Below are 18968 nucleotides of genomic sequence, written 5' to 3' on the forward strand. Positions count from 1 at the left end.
CCTCCTTCCCTCTCTCCCACTACCCGTCCTCCTTCCCTCCCTCCCACTACCCGTCCTCCTTCTCTCCCTCCCACTACCCGTCCTCCCTCCCTCTCCTTCTTTCTCCCACCTGTTGTTGTATGGGTTTGTGTAATTGCGATGCTTGCTTGGCTGGCAGCGATAACAGGATTGTTTGTCAGGGGACGTTTTTGTGTGTTTGTCACATTTATACAGTGTGATGTGTGTTAAATTATGTACTGCCGTGACACAGATTTCAGTTAAATATGGAACAATGTTACGGGTGTATTTTTGCAAGGAAATATTGGCCCAGCCACTTTAACATATGCCCTGCAACGCAATGTCTACCTACGCCGCTGATTAGTCAGTAGAAACTCCAAACAACAAATCAGATGTATTTATTTTTCATGTGATTTATTATAATATATTTTCCAGGCTTCCTGATTGGGTATTCGATCTGCCTGGGCAGTGGCCCCACCAGGCCCACCCATGGTTACGCCTCCACATATGCCTTTTCCGTGACACGCGCACCTTTTCATGGTGCTTTAATCTCAGTCACAGATAATAAAGTCTCTAAGGAGGCACCCACACACAGTTTGGATGTCATGACAGCTTGTGAGCCCCTCAGTGTCGAGGGGATTACTCCTGGAGGAGGGAATATCACCCTGTTCTCCACACGCACGGGCGCGTGCACACACGCACACACGAACACTCAGATCCAGGAGGCTGTTGTTTCTCATCACATCTCAATCGGCTCTCGCAGCATCGGCGCCACATGTCCCAGGAATCGCATCCATGGTTACCTTGAAACTGCACTCAACTATAATTTGAGGAAAAAACCGGGCCTGTCGCTTCAGAACTGAGAGAGACATAGAGAGAGAGTGAGAGATGAACGGAGATGAGAAGGACAACGGCTATGGACGAAAGATAGAAAGAAATGCTTTACAGACTCAAACTCAAAAGTTGGGTGCTCGTTACAGAGGGAGGAGGCACAAGGGAAACAATGTTTGTTGAGGTAGGGAGTGTTATGTCTTTTGCCTCTCGAAGGCTATTGTTCATCACATTCAGTCAAAAGCAGGCAGCTTGATGAGAAGCCAGAGAAAAAGATGTGGCCATGAGAATAACTGCCTCAGATGGTCCCAGGCCTGCAGAGGGAATTTTATTTCCATTTATATATTTTTTTTAAAACTGTTTTCTGTACTCCTCTTTAACAGCAAAACGGTGTTCGACATAATATATGTGATTCAGAAAAGGCCTTTGGAGGGCAGGGTCATCTGGTGAATGGATTCTGTACATGAGATGATGAGGGAAATACTATTACACAGGACTATACAGCAGGGATTGGATTTTTCAGTAGGCTCTATCAGTCAGAGGTTTTATCTTGACCTGAGAAGCCCAGAGGAGGTTGTTTCAGTATCATTATTATTAAGTGACTGTATCATAGTGATCTGTAAGATTAACATTATGACTCCTGTATGCTGGACATCAATCGTTTTTAGTATGAGTGCAATTTAAATATGCTGTATTGTATTTTCTTCTTTCTCAAATAAACATATTGACAAGCCTTGACAGGTTTGGGATTCAGTTCATATTCAGTGAATTCATATTCATATTTTCTCATGTAGTATTTATGGTAATTTTGTGCTATGAATGTTCTGTTTTCCCATTTATCTATGAAAGCTTCTGTCGAGCTACACTTCTAATCTAAAAAAATCTATCACAAGGATCGGAGCGTCATGATCAATTGTCACTATTATATTTCGCAATTGGGGCTTTTCCACCCGTTTTGAGTGTGACTATTCCTCTCACGATCCTTCACTGCCCTCATGTGTTTACAGTAAGTAACACAACCATTATATTAACAAAACAGAAAGATTCAGAACAAGACAATTATAAAACATTAACTATAAAATAGTACAAATTACAATTTTACAAAAAAAGTTATTTTTGGAGCAGTTCATAATCCAGTATTACATTTTGCACAAGGTTGGCCACCTCCTCCTATATCTGCAAAGTAATTCCAACGTTGCATTTAAAAATTCACATTCTAGTCCGCAGTCACAGCTCATTTTCACGCCTTTATCTCCAAGTCATACCCATGCTTTCCCAGTCAGGAGAGGGTTAAGACAAGAAAACACTCCTGTTTCCTCTCTTCTTTTTTAGAAAATAAGATTTTGCAGAGAAACGCAATGAATGCATAGGGATTGGATTTAACTGTGCTATCAGTGCCAGCACACCGCTTTCTTTTACACATCACTGGTAGCATTCAATGGCAGTGAACGTTATTTGTGTGTGACGGCATAGGAAGAACAGCCCTGCCATAGTATGGCATGCCAAAGGCCGGGCTCAATCCTGCTGAGTGGAAGTGGTGATGGTTGAGGTGATGAAGGTTCTCCACCTCCCCAAATTGCCTGAGGTGAAACAGGAGGGTTAACTTCCTGGTCATAGCCCTGAGGAAGAGGAGAGATTACCGAAATATGACTGCACTGTGTTGTATTACATAATATTGCATGTTGGATATCAACGCTGTGCTGTCAAAACTGTTCAATAAAATATGCTAATTAAAATCCACAGTTCTCTCGATATGCTCCCCTGTGATTTACTCATTTGACAGTTCGGACCCTCATCAAGTCTTTATAACATTCCCCTGGAAAATCTTACCTGAGGGCGAAAAAGGCAGCCAGGAGCTCTAGGATGATGAAAAGGAGGTAGATGGAGTAGACAGCCCTTTCCAGAGGCAAGATGATGATGTCCTCATCAGTCAGAAAGAAGAGCAGAATGGGAAACTGGAAGAGGAAGGAGACCAGCCAGAACCCAGCCAATTCTGGCACCTGATCAGAGAGGGAGAAAAAGAAAGATAGGGAGGTGAGAGAGACACACAGAGGCTAGAGTAAACACACATGCACATTAGCAGGTATGCATCTGACATGTGCATGCTCGCACATACAAAGGGGCTCATGGGGGTATCCTAGCCAAGAGTGCACTCATTGGGAATGTTTACACACACACACACACACACAGTTTACTGAAATAGCATCAGATCAGTTATTCAAAGTTTGTCAGAGAGGGGTAGAGTAGGGGAACTAAGGAGAGGCATACACAGAAGCCTTGTTTCCAGAGAGGATGTCAGCTTCAGTAACCTTTTCTTTGAGGTTTCCAATATATCCCAGGTAGAGCCGGGTGATTTCACACACACTAAGAAGAACGATGCCAGTCACAAGTAGGGCTTGGTAGTACACAGGCAGGGAATAAAACTATGACAAGAAAGACAAAGAATGTGTTATTGGTCATTGGTTTAGATATGTTCTGCATAGTAGACGGAGAATGGGGGCGGGGGAGGGGGGTGTCTTTGTGCCACGTCTGTTGGTAGGAAGAACCAACCTTTAAATCCAACATAATAACAGCCGACGCCCACCAGCACGGGAAATAGATCACATTGAAGTACAGGAGCATCTGTAGAGGAAGGTGGGACACCAACTCATTGACTGAAAGGGGAAAAGGGAAAAGTCTGACCATAAACAGAGTAGAAATTCAATATACACAATTGAAATGTTAGAGAATATCCTGAACTGAAATGTCAAAAGGTATGTCAAACACTGTCTTAAAGTGCTTTTTCAAATTCGTCAAATTAAATGAGCATTTCCGAGTGGGTCTCCGAACTTTTCCTTAACTTCTTGAGAGCTGCTTTAAATATAATGAAATGTGACAAGCTACTGTCCTTTTTGTTTGGCTTTTAATTAGGCAAATATTTTCTCTTCTCCCATGCAACTTTTCCCTTTCATCGTAGGTGTAATAGAGAAAAAACTAGCACTGCGTTCTGTCATCATACCTGGTGAAATAATAGTTAAAAAAACAAATATGTTCGATTCTCGAGTTCTGTTTAACATTTTCCAAAAATAAATCTCAGTTTTTATGCCTGGTTTTGGCATTGAGGAAAATAACATCATTAGAGTTCACGTCAGTGAATAAATCACACCAGAATAATATGAGGAAAATGTATGATTTAAAAAAAATTGAATCTGGCCTTTAATTCTAGCAAGACAGGAATGTTCCAGTTGTTGATTGTTATGTCGTTTATTCTTACTGCTATTTCATGCATGTACTGTATAACACTATATAATAAGTACATCATTTTTATCTGTTACAAAAAGCAAGTAACAGATAAAAAGGATATACTTATTATATACTGTGTGTCTCAGATAGGCCTGCCGTGCATACTGAAGAAGGTTTTGTGGAAAGTTCAATGTATTTGTGTGAACTCACAAGACGTTTTTATCATTATTTGCAACGATCATCCCGCAGACAGACCGAAGGAGGCAACATGGAGATTAATTCAGGGATATTCTGTTTGATTTGGCTTTTTAAGCCAATCATTTCTGTCAAAGTTGCATTGATCTAACGGGAGCCTTCTGTGTAGAATACTCATCAGAGGGTTCACGACAGTTTGCATGGAACATTTTCGTGCGCTATTTATAAATGGTCAGCGAGCTACCAGTACGATCATCCTACCAGTTCGTTTGAGACCCCTGGTTGAGAATGAATGAATAAACTACCTCAGATATCAAAGAGCATTCTGTCCTATATTCTCATATTCAGGCCTACCTGTCTTGTCATCCTGCTCTTTGTTGTGATCAGTATTAAAATCCCCCGTCTTGTTGTTGGAGAACACTGACCCTCCGAGGGAAGCCAGGCCCATACGGAGATTCATGGGTATTGGAGAGTAGAACACAGGCATGATTGTTGTCCAGTACAACCCTAGCCTGCAACAAGTGTGTTCCTGATCAATGGAAAGGATAGAATGTACTTCGGGACAAAGAATTATAAAAAAAGAATCCTTCCACCAAATGACAAAAAAATATACGAACAACGAGAAACCGATTTGTATAAACAGAACAGTCCATCTAGCCTAAGAGCCTGTTTGTATAGCAGTGTGTCTCTGAGGACTACAGGGATTAGTTAGTTAACCAGGCTGCAGCATCTGTTAATCTTATTATCGGAGTGGAGAGAGGAGGGTTGACGGGGGATTAGTGGTCCATAGTCAAACTAAGCAGCACAACTCTGTGTCTCTACTATCTGTTGTTGGGATGACAAACAGCAGAGTGTGTGACAGGCTTATACTGTATATTCATTTACACAGTGCTGCTTGAAAGAATGTGAAGCCCAATTCTCAATTTTTATGTGTTATTTTTATCTGACATAACGGGCTTACCCACCTGGAGGATGCTGTTCATAGACTTTAGCTCAGCATTCAACACGGTCATCCTCTCTAGGCTGGTCAACAAACTCCATGACCTGGGGATCAACCCCTCTCTCTACAAATGGACTTTGGACTTCCTAACCAACAGATCCCAGTCTTCACCTCCTCCACCCTGATCCTGAACACTGTTGTTCCTCAAGGCTGTGTGCTGAGCCCCCTCCTGTACTCCCTATTCACTCACGACTGCGTTCCTATACACAGTTCCAACACCATTGTTAAGTTCGCAGACGACACCACGGTGGTAGGCCTGATCAGTGTCGGCCTACAAGGAAGGGGTCAAGTGCCTGGAGGCATGGTGCGCTGACAACAACCAGGCGCTCAGCACAAAGAAGACCAAGGAGCTCATTGTGGATTACAGGATGTCAAAAGGCAGCAGTCACGCCCAGTTCTCATCGATGGCACTGAGGTGGAGTGTGTGTCCAGCTTCAAATTCCTGGGTTTCCACCCCACCTCAACACTGCATCCCTGGTCAAAAAGGCGCAGAAAGCTCCTGTACTTTTTGTGGAGGCTGAGGAAGGCCCACCTGTCTCCCAAGATTCTTGTGAACTTTTACCGCTGCACAATTGAGAGCATTCTGACTGACTGTGACACAGTGTGGTTTAAAGTTTACTCCATAGCCAACCGGAAGGCCCATACTATCACTGGTGCCCAGCTCCCAGCCATCATAGACCTTTAGTGCAAGCAGTGTCTGCACTTGGCGCGCGGCATCATCAGGGACACTTCACAAACTGCTTGCCCTCCTACCATCGGGCAGGCGGCACAGGTGTCTTCGTTCCTCAGGAACAGGAACAGTTTCTTTCCATTTACTGTAACCCCGCTGAACTCTCTGACCCACCACTAACCATACCCCGCCTCTCAGGGACCTTGTTGCACTGCTCACTTTCTACTAGTGCAGTCTGACACTGCCTTACAAAGTCTGATAGTGGATATTTTCAGTTGATACAGGTAAGTGTCTACCTCGGGAACCTCACTGCTGATATCCCTGCATTTCAGTTGCGCATGCTACCTTACTCTTTCAATTTGCCTCGATTGCACTTTTAGAATGCCATTTCGAATCGCCATTTGTACCCGCACAATTTATCCCTCTTGTAACATACATTATACTTAATACTTATACTTAATACTACTTAGTACATTTTCTGCCCTCCTCTATTTGCCTTAATTGCACATTTACTATTGCCATTTGCACTGTATTTGCCTTCATTGCACATCTATACATTCCACTTAATATTTGTAAATTTTAGGCCTTCTTCTCTTTGCCCTTCTGATTGGATGCTAACTGCATTTCTTTGTTCTGTTCTTGTACTTGTTCAATGTCAATTACATTTAAATCTTATCTAATCTTATATTTACTGATTCAGTATGTTGGCATCAGAGGAAATCATGCATGCAGTAGGAAAGCTAAATCAAAAATGATTTACCTAGTGCAAAATGCGAAGAAGATGGCTAATGAAAGAACATCGTTCTGGGGAAGGTTATACTACCATCTCAAAAAGATTTGAGCTTCATCAGTCCACTGTGAGGGCATTTAACATGACAGCAACTCGGCCTAGAAGTTGATGCACTTCCAATATATCCCCAATAGCCACAAGAATAATAATAAATTGGATGAATGCCAACCCAAACAAAACATCTAGTGAACCATGAATAATGAGGGACTCTATACCAGGATATTCTTGAACAGAACGTCAGGCCATCAGTCAAGGGGGCAAAGATGGGCTGAAAAATGGTTTTCCGACAAGACAATTCAAGCAGGTCTACCGAAGAAGGGCTCAGGACCGGAGCGGCCAGATACCCCTCAAACCTTGTTTAATTGGTTGAGTTCAGTAAGGAGGAGTGGGCAAAAATCCCCCTAAAAGAATACAAAATGATTGCTAATGGTGGTGCCGCAAGCTGTTGAATGAGATTATTTTTATATTGAACATTGAACATCCCAGTAGGGTTGCCATAAATTCAAGCAGCACTGTTTATCAATAAATCAATCAAATGTATTTATAAAGCCCTTTTTACATCAACAGTTGTCACAAAGTGCTTTTACAAAACACCCGGCCTTAAACACCAAGGAGCAAACAACAGTAGTGTTGAATTTCAGTGGCTAGGAAAAACTCCCTAAGAAGGCCGAAATTTAGAAAGAAACCTAGAGAGGACCCAGGCTCAGAGGGGTGACCAGTCCTCTTCTGGCTGTGCTGGGTGAGATATTAAGAGTCCAATTAGAATAATTTATAAATACATGTGGGCTAAATCCAGAGTCAATTTAAATTTAGACTAGGTCAGAAGTATGACCAGATGGACAAGGATAGGGACAGCAACGGGCCCCCCAAACCAGGTACTCCGCAGGTGTGGACCAGGATCTCATGTCCTCCTAAAGTTTAAAATGGGAGGAGACTGGGATAATTCAGAAAATGCATTCCTCATATCAACAACGATTTATAGTGGAGAAGGAGAACTTAGTGGGGAAGGAGAACTGACCCAATCCCCCAGCACAATAGTATAGCGTAAGACATTGGGACTGAGACGGGGGGGTCCGGCGACACTGTGGCCCTACCCGGGGGAGGCCCCGGACAGGGCCCAACAGGCAGGAAATCAATCCACCCACATTGCCAGGCATCAACCAAAGGGACACCCACCAACCGCAACCACCCTGAGTGAATATATGCCGAGTATTGCCAGCATATATAGACAAAATAAATGATACAATCTATCAATGAATGTGAGGTGCCATGTCCCTTTTATTGTTATCAGGGTCAAGTCAGCATCACACAGTATTTTGTAAAAATCAAGCAAAAATACATCCTAGCAGAATCACCACACTCAGATTATCAGGGCTTTAACCATTTAATTAATTAAATGGGATTATCATTCATCTCTCAATATTTAAAGTGTACAATGCCACTAGATGCCAACAAGAAACATGTGGTTAAATCCATTGCAATTTTAATTAACAAATGTGTTTTTTATTTCATGTTTATTTCAGTAGCAGGTTCAATGTGACTGCATCCAGTCTTTGTGTTCTCAGACTGGGGCCTAGCTCATGGTGTGGCCTTGAAGCCCCACTCTTCATGAGTAACTGGGTGCAGTGACAGAGTCCCCCCACTAGATGTCCCTCTGCTCAAAGCTCATCCCTATGGGCATGGAGTGGAAAGTGTTGATACTCCTCTGGAACCTCCTCTCCCTTCTGAGATCTCTTGTAGAAGCCAAGCGAATTCAGGAGACTTTCGATCTCGTCCACCTTCATCTTATTCACGGGGACAATCTATTAGACAAAATGAAATTCAGATATTCAGTCATGAAAGTAACATATATAAAGGTGTTGTTTCACATCAGCAATGCCTTTGACTTTGAAATGGAGTGTGTCAGAGTACTCAAACTCCTTTGTTGCTTTATCAAGCATTTTGTCTGATCAATGACTACTTATATCTTACCTGAACAACTTCATCCTTCTCATTGTAAAAGATTAGATGTGGATTTTTCTCCTCTCCTGAATCATATTCTAGGTTGTGACTTCAATGGATGGGAGGGTAAAGGAAACGATTCAGATTCAGATGGGATTCAAAAGGACAACACTATCACAATATAGGAACACCATATAATTCAACACCAAGCAACTGTATATTTTTATTTCAAGTAAAGTCAAACCTGACAAATAGTTCACACGATTTAGAATATATATACACATAATGTGCTTGCTTACGCTGAAAGCAGTGTGACTGCAGTCTATGCTTTGGTTGGTTATATCTTTTGGCAGTTATTTCACAAGCTAATGTTAATGACTGCAATATGACACAAATACTATTGCGCATTAGGCTACAGCATTTGGTAAGAGCACAGTGAAGAAATGACTTGTCATACCTTGTCCGTCAACTGCTTTCAGAATGAGGAAACCAACATGTCATTTTGTCATTTGTGTGAACTATCCTATAAAGTGGAACATTTTAGCTCCAGTTTGGACCCAGTTGCAGTTTTGGGCTTATTGCTACATGCGTCCAACTGAGATATCACCAACAAACGCTTTGCGGTTTCTCTGGAAAGTCACGTTTGGGAAACAGTAAGTGTACCACGTAACCATGAGGTAATAGCAACTTATTCCCGTACAATGCAAACTTAATCTCACAAGAAAATTATTGGCCCTTAGGAGTAGAAACCACAATGAAACACTGGAAGAGTGCTGGTAACTCCATGCGACAACAACAGAAATTACAACTGAAGGATACTACAGTGCCCATCGCTCCATGAGAAACTTATAGAGCTCCGGCATCTTCTTGATGGCTCATCCGACGACGCTTGGAGCCTGAGGAAAAGATGAAAGCCAACGGTGAGTATTCAAAGGTGAGTATTTCGTAACTAAACCTTCCGATGTGTTTTGAAGATAGTGCTGCATTTCTGCATCAGCAACACATCTGTCCTGTTCAGCTGCAGAGTTGAACCAATGTAAGCTCTAATCTCACAGAATGTAGACTTTGGAATTGCTTACTACTAATCACTTTCTTCAGATGATTTCACATTTGACTTACCTTTAATATGCCCTTGGCTATTGCGGGTCTTTGTTCAATAGCTGTATCAGTGACATTTTCTGCTGTGGTTCCTGGAGCACAGAAGCCCAGCGTGATTATTAAGAAGACCCACATGTTTCTGTTTGAGCCTGAAATTCTGAAATGTCTGTGACTGTTAACTACCTTCAGGGTTAACCATTGACCAATGTCGTCAGGTTGGGCTGAACCAGGTGGACAAGCCAAGGGGTGAGGTGGTCCTTTCCAAAATATTACAGCTTGTTTATTACAACTGATTTTAGGTCTACTTTTGGTTTATGCTCATTCAGGAACAGTCAGCAGATGGTCTGAGTACTTGTTCAACTTGCAATAGCTTCTATTTCAATAAATATGGTAATATTGAAACCCCTGACAAACTAAAGTTTATCCCACATCATTGAGGTAGTTGTCCAAGTCTTTAGGACACCTGGGTCCTTATCTATTTTTCCCAGAGTGTGGTGCCAGAGATAAAAGAATGGCATGTACTGAAGTACATGTACTTGAACATATATTTTAGCTGCTCAGTAGTGTAAAAAAAATATAAAAAATGATTAATTATATATAAGAATATGTTATTATATTTTTTTGACAAACTTTCACTCCAGGAACCTAAAGAAACCTAAAGAAAATATGTAGTCAGCACTCCCATACATTTGTAATGATATGTTTATACATCGCATTAAGGTATCTATCAATATTCCACACATATTTATGTGTGGAATATAGCATGCTACCTACTGCTTCTGATCTAACATACAATCAAAAACAATACATTGTTTTCCCATTCCATTATAGCGAACGTGCTCTAGGATACAGCAGAATGTACAACAGGTCACCACTAGAGGCCGTGTATGTCTGCCTATTATCTCCTTACAGATTTGACGGTAAAAATGTAGGCCAACTTCCAAATCCTAGCCACAGACAATTATGTTTCCAAGAAAAATAAACCATTCCGGATTGGAATTCTGAAGCAGAACCATCTTTCTCGCTCTCTCTCTGTCTTTCTCTCTCTCTGTCTTTTTCAGGCTAGCGCTTAGAACTTGAGGTTCAGCCCATGACGTTCAGCAGTTTGACGTGTGCAAGCGATGATGTGTCAAATGGCAGAGCAGTCCCCATTTGAACAGACTTTAGTGGAGTTTACTCCCTTTGGCTGTAGATGTAAATCCCCTGCCCAAGCGGAACAGAACAGGACAGGCCCCCCTCCAACAAGGCCTCCGTTTGGAAAACACTTTTACATTACATCTTTACTTGGTCAACTCAGATCACTGCTCACAATTATATCTCTCTTCAAAGATCTCGGCATGTTGAATGTTTCTTTCCATGGAAGGTGGCTGAAATGTTATGCACAATAAAAAAACGGGAACGCACCCCCCTTCCACCACCCCCATTACACTACATGTCAAATACCCAACCAGATTTCTCACAATGTAAGTTTGCTGGCCAAGACTGAGTAAGCAGAAGAATCGGACTACAATTTGTTTCAAAACCCTGGGAGAAAGAATACAGAATGGAAAGAGAGAGAGAGAGAAAGAGAGAGGGAAAGAGAGAGGGAAAGGGGGTGGGGTATTCTTGGCATGTGAAAGTACTGTATATGTGTGAATCCATGCCATATGTATTCTCCTGGCTTGTGTGTTCTCGCGTACGTGTATGTGTGTGTGTGTGTGTGTGTGTGTGTGTAGGCTTCTCGTGTCGGAGAGCATGTCAGATAAATACGTTGCAGTCGTCGATCTGCTGACGACGATGATGATGATGATGAACGGAATGTGATGATCCAGAGACGTGGTGAGACAGGTCACATGGTAATCATTGATAGCCGTGAAAAAAAGAGTGTGTTCCCCCGCACAGGAACAGAAAGGCACAGATCCCTCCATTCATCACATATCCTGTCCTACATATCTACAACCAGGAGTTTCTACAGACCAAGTGACGTGGATGGGAGAACGCTGGTCCCTAGGGACAGTAAACCTTGTAAGGTCTCATTGACTACCGATCTAATACACTAAGCAACAGGCTGTTTTTTTCCACAGCGAGATCAAACATCCACCTCAACAGTCTCTTCCTCCATCCCCTCTGATGTCCAGCATGAGCCTAGTGGCCTCCCAGCACGCCGTCCTGTGCACCGTGCGTGAATGAGATGGACCAGACGGAAGCCCCTCTCTCTTCTCCGGCGGGGCCAAATCTGGAGGGCCCCTGTCTCCGTGTCTGCCTGTGTGTGTCTTTCTGTGTGTGTGTTCGTGCCGTCTCCTGTCTCTTAGTTTTCCTAACACTCAGCAGTCGCCGGGGCTTGTTATAGAGACCCACACTTCCTCTCCCCTAATGTGGTTCCGTGGCGGTGGGGAAGCTCCGCTGACTGTTAATAGGGTTTGGTTGTGCGTTTGATCCTGTCTGGACCCTGAGGGCAGTAGAGGGAACTGAGGCCTTCCTCCCTGGCTGTGTCTGTCTGCAGCAAACACAACCGCCTGGAAAACAGGGGGTTTTGGAAACAGGGTGGTATGTTGTTGTAGCGTCCTGGTCATGGGAGACAGACAGGGAAAACTCGCAGGCCCCTTCTAATGCTTAGGGACAGCAGCTCCTGTACCCTTTCGCAAACACAGAACTAGGAAAACGTCCATTCTTTGCGTGTTTATGCGACGTGATTTTCACAGACGACCAACATCCTGTGATAATGACATGAACGTCTTTGTTCGCAGTTCAGAACTGTGTAAGAGAATTTGCTTTACTTTTTAAACGTCTCTATACACTGGGTTACACTTTATTTGGATAATAAAGTTTGCCGTCTTTAGATACTCTTCAGGTACTCATACAGGTATTCATCAACAAAATATCAAAAAACGCTTGCTGAGGTTAAGGTAAGGATTACTATAGGAGTTAGGGTGAGGGTTACAGAAAGGGTAAAGGTTAAGTATAGGGGATGGGTAGGAACATAAATTTTTTCCCATCAGCCCTGGAGTACAACAACGATCGACAACACCTGTCCTTTAAGCAACATTTAGCAGACAGAATCATCCAGAGTTATTTACAGTTGTGAGGGCACAATTTTTCATGCTTGTTTGTACTGGGTCCACATGGAAAACTAGTGTTCAACTCTAGTTCTGTGAGCGTAATGTCCTACCTGACTGAGTTAGCACGGAGATAATAATGTCCTACCTGACCGAGTTAGCACGGAGATAATAATGTCCTATTCGGTCATGATCCGGATTCACACATCCATGGTAGAGTCTGTTTTCCTCTCCCCAATCCCGGTCTGGTTTCAGATTCACATGGTACACCCCCCAGGGCGGGTCATCGGAGGCCACCCGCCCTCCACTGAGGCCCAGTCTGACTATGGGGGAGGGAAGTGTGCAGGAAAGGTCATCACAGACCTGTCTCACACCAGTCACTCAATGTTCTACCAATTATCCTCCAGGAGGTGGGCGGTTCAGGTCACCAATGACGAGAAAACACCCCCCAGAACAGTTTCTTATTCCCATGCTGTGGCCCTCAGCAACTGGCCATCTGTTCCTTTGAGACTAATAGGAATATACTCAGTTCTTAACTGTAAGCTAAATAGCTGCACAAAAACTGCACTCGAAGGTTTACCTGATCTCCCTGCATCTAGATATGCTCAAACGGTTAATGTGCACATCTGCTGTAAATCCATATACATTATAAACCCACACCGTGTCACATTCTGAATGTTGTAAATTCTGATGTTATTGTCTGGACAAACAAATGAAACCTGCTATCTCTGACAAGGCCTGATCCAAATTAAATTACTGGATGGAAAAATATTATTGTCTGCTGGGTTGGATTGGATTACTAAACGTTGAGCAGTGTTTAATAAACCAACTATTTAATTGAGTGTGAAATAGCCAAAGTGGGTCTAACCACTTTGTTAGAGAGCATGCCATCCTATTGGAACTAGTCACCAGTCTCCAGCCAAATAAAAGCTTTATAATAGTTTAGGGAGAATATACTATTAATATTTTTTTAATGTTGGGGGGTTGGCGTGAACTTCAGTGTCTCCACATTTAGATTTGAGGATAGTGAGCGTTAGGACGCTGACTGGATGTGGCACGTTGCCGGATGCGGGAGATTTACGTTGATCGCTGCACAGCCGGTGACCACATCGGTGAGGTTACGGGGTAAAGAGGCTACCACTGCCGCTCAAACTGTTCTCTAATCTCAGCCTGCTAATGGAAAACACATGGCCTCAGTGTGTGTGTGTTTATGTGTGTTTGAAACACGTATTGGAGGGAGTGATGGCTTCAGAGTAACCACAGGAGACACACAGACACACACACACAGCAGTGACTACAGCCCTCCTCGTGCTCCAGTCAGAGGTAGAGAGCCAGGCGGCCATTATCAAACCCTGAAGTCCCAGACGGAACGCCAGGATGGCAGATTGGAGAGCACTATCGTCTCAGCAAATTAGTTTTGGGACGAAGTGGGTGTGAATAATGACCATGACTTGGCTGAAAAAAGGGAGAGAGGGAGAGAGAGAGATAGAGAGAGAGATGGTGCGATAAGGCAAGCTGGATCGAGTTAGGCCGAGGGAATGCCAGACAGGGGAAAGTCCATGGTGGCAACGTGTAGTGCATTTCTGTAATAACGCCTGCATCTCATACAATGCACACAGTGTCTAAAACCACTTGAGGCTTAGTATGCTTTTGGTTACATTGACTGTATAGAATCATTTGTTCGGTGCACAGAAATGAGTTTGTCTAAATCATTTCCCTCCTGGCCCTTTTTGGACAGGAGAGAGCTGAATCTTGTGACCATTACACTCTGGAGGGTAAAGAGGTTCTCCACTCCGGTTTGGAGAGGAAGTCTGAAAGCCTCTGGGTCTGACTCTGGAATATGTGAAAACTGAAACCTGGTTATACGCTGTTCAGCCTCCTCTGAATAGTAGACGGGGGTGTGGGAAGAGAGAGGGAAGAATGGAAAGAAGAGAGGACAAGAGGAAGAGAGGGAATGAGTAAGAGACAGAAGGAGAGAGAGAAGGAAAAGAGGAAAGGGAGGGTGTTTGACTAACCTATTTTCTATTAGACCCAGATCGCCTTAATACACTCTCAGCAAAATTATGCTGACAAAGGGGAAAAAGTAATTTAAGCAATTTAAAGTCCCAGACAACTGCATATCCATCATTTTCCACCAGAAAACCATTTTGATTTGGAGGGACTGTACATAGAATAATTACCTTCACAATAATTGACATGCATCCGTAATGACATGTTTACAACAAGACCAGACGATTACTAATAAATCAGCCATAACTACAAGCTAAGTGTCTATATTACAGAAGCAATGTAGTTTTATGTTGAATGTAGTTTTATGCTCAGTTCCCTGTTCCATTGCATAACCCTAAGTTTGCTAGACTATAATAAAAGGACTTGAACTGATATTAGTTGCACAATGACACCGAAATACTTACACGTTTAATACATGTATCACCCCATATGTTTTATCACTCACCCAATAGTATACTACCGTTCAAACATTTGGGGGCACATTTATTTTTTTCCATTAAAATAACATCAAATTGATCAAAATTGCAGTGTAGACATTTTTTATTATTTAAATGACTGTTGTAACTGGAAACAGCTGATTTTCAATGGAATATCTACATCGGCCCACTATCGGCAAAAACCAACGGCACGTGATGTTTGCTAATCCAAGTTTATCATTTGAAAAGGCTCATTGATCATTAGGAAACCCTTTTACAATTATGTTAGCAGAGGTGAAAACTGTTGTGCTGATTAAAGAAGCAATAAAACTCTCCCTCTTTAGAATAGTTGAGTATCTTCAGCATCAGCGTTTGTGGGTTTAATTTCTGGCTCAGAATGTCCAGAAACAAAGAACTTTCTTCTGAACCTTGTCACACTATTCTTGTTCTAAGAAATGCAGTCTATTTATGTGAGAAATTGCCAAGAAACTGAATATCTCATACAACACTCTCTTCACAGAACAGCGTACACTGGCTCTAACCAGAATAGAAAGAGAAGTGGGAGGCCCCGGTGCACAACTGAGAAAAAGGGCAAATACATTAGAGTGTCTAGTTTGAGAAACAGTCCTCAACTGGCAGCTTTATTAAATAGTACCCGCAAATCACCAGTCTCCACGTCAACAGTGAAGAGGTGACTCCTGGATGATGGCCTTCTAAGCAGAGTTCTTCCTCGGTCCTGTATGTGTTCTTTTGCTCATCTTTTCTTGTTATTGTCCAGTCTGAGATATGGCTTTTTCTTTGCAACACTGCCTAGAAGGCCGGCATCTCAGAGTCGCCTCTTCACTGTTCATGTTGACCCCAAACTTTTGAACGGTAGTTTATGTAATTTTTTTCTATTCTTATTCTTTCTGAAAGTTGGTGTGGCTGATTGTTGATTTGCAAGGTGCATTGTTCAACAAATGTCAGAATGTTTTATTTTGGTGTGGTGCCACTGAAGTGCCAGATTTGGGCGTTATCATTGTTATAAACTGGGTGTGAACGTACAGTAATAAGGCATCAATAGTAATAAGGCATCTCAGGCTGTTGTGGTATATTGCCAATATAAATATAACACGGCTAAGTGGTATAATGGCACTTGTATCACAAGGCGAGTAAATGTCACTGGAAATACATCAGATCACAGGACTATTTAATTAAGTGAAACACCTCAGCATGCAAGGATTAGAGTGTTTGTGGATGTGTAGGTTCAACTTTTAGAGATTAAAGATTGCATTTACATAACCGTGAATTAAAGAAAGTGTCCAATCAAAATGTGGTAGTGGTGACCAAAAATCCCCACATGGACAGTAAACAAGAAACATTTGACCTTGTGTTCATCCTGCAAGTCCCCATGAGACAGAAGGCTGTTTTTGGCTTAGGATGGACTTTCAGACCTGGCCATGCTGCGCTGCAAGGATGCATGACAAGAATTGAATGTATGTCCTCGAGAGAGGTTTAAAACAATTCCAGTTCTTCACTTTTCACAATACATTTTTTAATGGAAATAAGGATTAGGTCCCCACAAGTATAGAAAAACCTAAAAATGTGTGTCTATTGTGTGTGTGTGTGTGGTTCAGGGTGAGGAAAATGTCTTAACGTAATGACTTGAATTTAAAGAATAATAACCATTTTAGTCATTTGGGATAGTATACCTACATAATTTATCAATTGTTTAAGACAACTTACTCACACAAAATATTTTTCATAACGTAGAGATTAGTAAGCTTTTATGCTTGACTAAGATACTTTAAGTGTTACTATGTGTAGTTTCAACTCATTATTTACTCTGAAAACATATGGAGACAATGGCTTAGTGAACATATACTTCCACCTCATGGCTGAGATATTTTTGCTTAGTCCAATATGTCAGCTTAAGTAAGTAGTACATGTCAGAGGGTCACGCTCTTTCTAATATCCATATAACTTATGGGATATTATAAAAATGTCTTCATGCATTGTAGCCACAGAGAAATTAATATTTTCAACTCCTTTCAAGTGTAACTTTACCCCAGATTCATTTCTGCTTTGCATTGCAGAAAATATTTGTATTTTTTCCCCTCACTCATAAATTTCTTTCTTCCTGATTTTTTTTTGTTTCAGCTAGGACTGAAATGGCTACCAGATGTGGATACAATCTGTTCCTGTTACGGTGGTAACCAAGGGCTCTGAATGGGTCTTCTAGGTTCTAGGGCTGTTAGCTCGGCTGACTCGCTGCGCTCTCTCTAGTTTCTAAAATCTAGTTGCTGTTTCTGTAGACCTGGCACACAATTGGTCAAATGGGCCAAGATCCAAGTCGTGTTTAGACTGGCAGTTAAGTTGTCATTGCACTTCCTGCCCACTCTATTCCGCCCTAACAGTTTGACTTCCATAACTGGAAGTTAACTGTGGGGCTCTTTTATTTGTATTTTTATACTGTAACTTACAAATTGCACAGGAAGCTTCGGTAATCTGAATAATGAAATAACAAATATTTGCATATTTCTCAAATCAGTGTCTCACTTTGTAAAGAATCATCAACATGTCCAAAACCAAAATATGTTTATTCAGTACTTCAGTGCTCAGACCAACTACATTGTCTGAATTCATTGTCTGAGTCAAGAAACTATATACCTTTACTCTTAGAAATAAAAAACAAAAAAACATATAGTTTGGAAGATACATTTGTCCTGTCACTGTCAAATCCACTGACAATATGTAAATAGGTCTTCTGATTCTTTCTAGTCTTGTACAGCATTTTGAGGAAGAGTAACTGTACCACAAATGTTGTTATGCTGGGTTGAGAATTTCCGCAATCTGCACATTTCACAACAGCAAGTTATACCAGTAACATTTATCATCCTAACATTCAGTACCATTGTCATTGTTGACATTGACAATTGTAATGTTCTATGGCCATACATGTAATGTTCTATGGCCATACATGAAATACAGTATTTAAGGGAAAGTTCAAAGTCTACGCCATGGTAAGTTACTGTACTATGACAGACTAAATGTGGAGGTTTGTGGAAGGGTCTACTCGAGAAAAGGGCTCTAAGTAAAAAACACAACGAAGAAAGACCATCTGTCAGTTGAAACACATGAGACTGCTTTTTGAGGGATTTAATTGACTCAGGTGGTTTGGTTGTGGTCAAAGTGCGGTCTGAAGCTGCGGTCGACCTATGTGTCATGTATTGACCATGCCTCAGTTTGCAGTCTAGTTGAGCATCAAAGCACTTTGTTTAGTCTATGCCACACACACACACACACACACACACAAACACACACTTGTATTTCTATCCATATGGGGAACAGAAAACAAAAAAAGCCATATTTTCTAATGCTTACCTTAACCTTAACCTCAATAACCTAAAATGATTGCCTACATTTAAACTAGCCCTAATGTCTAACGTTAACCCTAAACCCAACCTCTAAGCTGGAAAATAAGTTGATCCTTGGCGAAATGTCCAAATAAGAGCAGAGTTTTTACATTTTACTATCCCCGCGAGGACACCTGGTCACAATATGTGAAACAAAAAAACACACAAAAATAAAAAACCTGCAGAAAGACATAGACAGGCTTGATTAACATACTTTATATTTATATTTTTTTAACATAGTGTATTAACATTGAAAATCTATTTTCTCTAACCCCTAACTCTAAAATTAACCAAACCAATAAAAAAAAGAAATCTAAATCCTAATGTAATCCTTACTCCCAGCCAGCTTCATCACCAGCCTCACAAGA

The 18968-nt window shown here is 41.8% G+C and overlaps 2 protein-coding genes across 5 annotated transcripts; both read right to left on the bottom strand.

Moving 5' to 3' along the window:
* Positions 1 to 392: 392 nt before the first annotated feature.
* On the bottom strand, positions 393 to 4930 carry zgc:112294 (transmembrane protein 17A). Of its 3 annotated transcripts, none has more exons than XM_020052458.2 (5): positions 4600 to 4930; positions 3379 to 3482; positions 3138 to 3251; positions 2659 to 2828; positions 393 to 856 (listed from the first exon to the last, which is right to left on the bottom strand). In XM_020052458.2, exons 1-5 carry the CDS (start codon positions 4730 to 4732, stop codon positions 814 to 816), a joined length of 564 nt encoding a protein of 187 aa, XP_019908017.1. In that variant the 5' UTR covers positions 4733 to 4930; the 3' UTR covers positions 393 to 813. The 3 variants fall into 3 exon arrangements, with proteins under 3 accessions (XP_019908017.1, XP_010893081.1, XP_019908018.1); XM_010894779.3 differs by having other exon boundaries at positions 393 to 2447; XM_020052459.2 differs by having other exon boundaries at positions 393 to 2447; positions 3379 to 3450; positions 4600 to 4691.
* Positions 4931 to 7971: 3041 nt separating this feature from the next.
* selenoe (selenoprotein e) lies at positions 7972 to 10220 on the bottom strand. Of its 2 annotated transcripts, XM_020052303.2 has the most exons (5): positions 9928 to 10220; positions 9766 to 9836; positions 9466 to 9542; positions 8677 to 8755; positions 7972 to 8507 (listed from the first exon to the last, which is right to left on the bottom strand). In XM_020052303.2, the coding sequence occupies exons 1-5, from the start codon at positions 9941 to 9943 to the stop codon at positions 8364 to 8366; spliced, it is 387 nt and encodes a 128-aa protein (XP_019907862.2). In that variant the 5' UTR covers positions 9944 to 10220; the 3' UTR covers positions 7972 to 8363. The 2 variants fall into 2 exon arrangements, with proteins under 2 accessions (XP_019907862.2, XP_010893082.3); XM_010894780.3 differs by lacking the exon at positions 9928 to 10220 and having other exon boundaries at positions 9766 to 9906.
* Between the last annotated feature and the right edge of the window lie 8748 nt (positions 10221 to 18968).

This window comes from Esox lucius, chromosome 13, assembly GCF_011004845.1.
Source record: "Esox lucius isolate fEsoLuc1 chromosome 13, fEsoLuc1.pri, whole genome shotgun sequence".
NCBI lineage: Eukaryota > Metazoa > Chordata > Actinopteri > Esociformes > Esocidae > Esox > Esox lucius.